Here is a 2500-nt window from a genome sequence, read left to right on the forward strand (position 1 = left end):
ACGCTGCGTAACTCTGGTCCGTAGGAGGTGTCACTAGAGTCCCTCACCTAGTGACTGCACCCCATAGCAGGAAAACAAAGTAGTGGATTACTTTAGAATTGTTTATTATAGTAAATAAAACCTCACTCTAAATAGTGACAACATCTTGTATCATAACTTACATAAACTTCCGACTAATGCAGTTTCATGAAACGGTACGATATCTCTCAAAATTCCTCGACGATCGCACGTTTCCTTTTTTCTATATTATCTTACTATTACGAATATTGTTTATCATTCTTCTTTCTAGTATATGGGTGTTCCATCTTAGGGTCACATTTGGCGCGATATTGTCTTCAAGGATAGAAGCAATGCAACTGGTTGCGGCGTCGTAAGCAACTGGTTTCATGCAACTGGTTGCGGCGTCGTAAGCAACTTGTTTCATGCAACTGATTGCGGCGTCGTAAGCAACTGGTTTCGGCGTCGTAAGCAAATGCAACTGGTTGCGGCATCGTAAGCAACTGGTTTCATGGAACTGGTTGCGTCTGTGTCCGAGCTGCGTATTTACAATCAGCTGATCTCTCACTGGTTTGCTCGGCCGTTGTATCATCGCCGCAAAAATTCAATTATGTCGTTTTTTTATAATAAGGAGAATGTAAAAAGAAAAGTAATTTTGTATGTGGCTATGTTCAACCGTGGTTTTCTTTCTTTCTTTCTTTTATTTCAACTTAATCCAGTGTGATTATTTTTATGTACTGCTTGTTTATATTACACTAATACAAGAGAGACCTGGGACAATGGATTGATTTGCACATACACACAACTCTCGTGAGCGTGGTATTCATTTATTCATTTTTTGTATAAGGTCACAGCATTACCCATAGATCGGTTATATGTGAGCTCTGAGCTCCCATCAGGTATGGTAATAAATGTCGATCACGAGTCCAACACGTGATCCAAGACCATAGTGAATGACACACACATATAAACACACACTTTGCTTTATTCTCCCGGTGAGGCTGCTCACTTTGCAGATTTTGTTTTCGTGAAACACTGTCTGGGATTCGAATCACCAAAAGCTAGGTGGACCTCGGACTGAAGGGGTCTCGACCGCCCGAGACCTTGTTCAAGCCGAGATCCTCCCCAAAACGGAATTACTAAAACCTTCTCCACGACTTCCTTCGACAGAGAGGCGCACTTTCTAGACCCTATTCTGGCTGACGCTGGGTGAGTTCATTCAGGGAGGGTGACGTCATTGCGGCCATGGGCTCCAGATCTCACCCGAGGACGTCCTCCAGGATTTGTCGCACCTGAACGGGCATGAGGGCCCAGCTGAGACGCGTCACGACGAAGGCGTCCCCAGAAGTCATGTCCTCCAGATCCTCTGGGTCCCAGCGACACCCTGGGCACAGGATCATCAAGCTAAGCTTCCTCAGGCAGGACACAGAGAGCATGACCACGAGGACCACCTGCGCAACGGCGAGCACGAAGCAGGTGGCCTGCACGACCTGCAGACTGATGAAGAGGAACATATAGGTCCACATGTAGGTCAAAGTGCAGGCGTAGGTCCTCGTGTATCCGGATATTTCGAGGATTTCGTGTGGGATGGAGCAGTCGGTGAAAAGAGGGAAGGCGAGGGAGAGGTGGTCGTCGAAGTCGATGGGTCTGAACCTGACGAGGAAGAGGAGGGTTTGTCTGTACCTGCCGCTGAGCATGGCGTCGACGACGACGAAGGCCAGGGCGTTGCAGACGATCACCGCGATCTGGACCCTCAGGTAGTCCCAGTAGAGCCGGTCGCTTCCGTACCCGATGACGGAACGGAGGTAATGAGCCGCGCGCTCTCTGATCGCCTGAAGCTCCTGAGGGTCGAAGTTCTTCTGCTCTTCGCACAGACGCTTCAGGTCGTCAAGGGCGTCCTTCAGGCGTTTGTCCGAGAGCCACCAAGCCATAACTCGAGGGGCAAGGAAGATCCCGGAGAGCATCGTCAGGTACAAGGGCATCAGGTGATAAAACTCGACCGTGATCTGGGACCCCTCGTGCTCGAAGAAGGAGTACCTTCGGCAGTACTCCAAGTGTGAGGTCGGGATCCAAGTCCGGGCGACGTCAGACTTGGGTCGACACTCGACGTCACTCCCCTCGAAGATGTTGTAAGCCCCGAGTGTCAGCAGGACGGCTGACGTCAGACGGTAGATGTCGAGGGTCAGGCTGGCGTCAGAGGCGCCCAGCGGGAAGCAGGTGAGGATGTCGCGGCAGATGGCCAGCACCGTGACCATGAAATTCTTCATTCTGGAAGCGAGAAACGACGGGACACGCCGAGTTTTAGAGACAAATGTGAGACAGTGTCCCTGGATTGCTCTTAGACAATTCAGAAACAGTATATAACACACACACACACACAGACTCGGTGGTACAGTTGGTAGAGCGCTGAACTGGAAAGTAGATGTGCTCCCAGTACCCAGTTCGAATCCTGCCCAGGGCCGAAATTATTTCGGTGTCGCTGTGCCTCGGGTCGTTACTCTGA

At 50.0% G+C, this 2500-nt stretch overlaps 1 protein-coding gene across 1 annotated transcript in view; it reads right to left on the bottom strand.

Moving 5' to 3' along the window:
* Positions 1-477: 477 nt before the first annotated feature.
* LOC143024937 (uncharacterized) overlaps positions 478-2500 on the bottom strand; it is a 2771-nt gene continuing 748 nt past the window's right edge. The window contains exon 2 of the mRNA XM_076184442.1: positions 478-2265. Coding sequence (XP_076040557.1) covers positions 1257-2265 — 1009 coding nt within the window. The 3' untranslated portion in view covers positions 478-1256. The remainder of the gene's footprint in view (positions 2266-2500) is intronic.

This window comes from Oratosquilla oratoria, chromosome 4 (assembly GCF_046742065.1).
Source record: "Oratosquilla oratoria isolate Oo_2021 chromosome 4, ASM4674206v1, whole genome shotgun sequence".
NCBI classification, from domain to species: Eukaryota; Metazoa; Arthropoda; class Malacostraca; order Stomatopoda; family Squillidae; genus Oratosquilla; species Oratosquilla oratoria.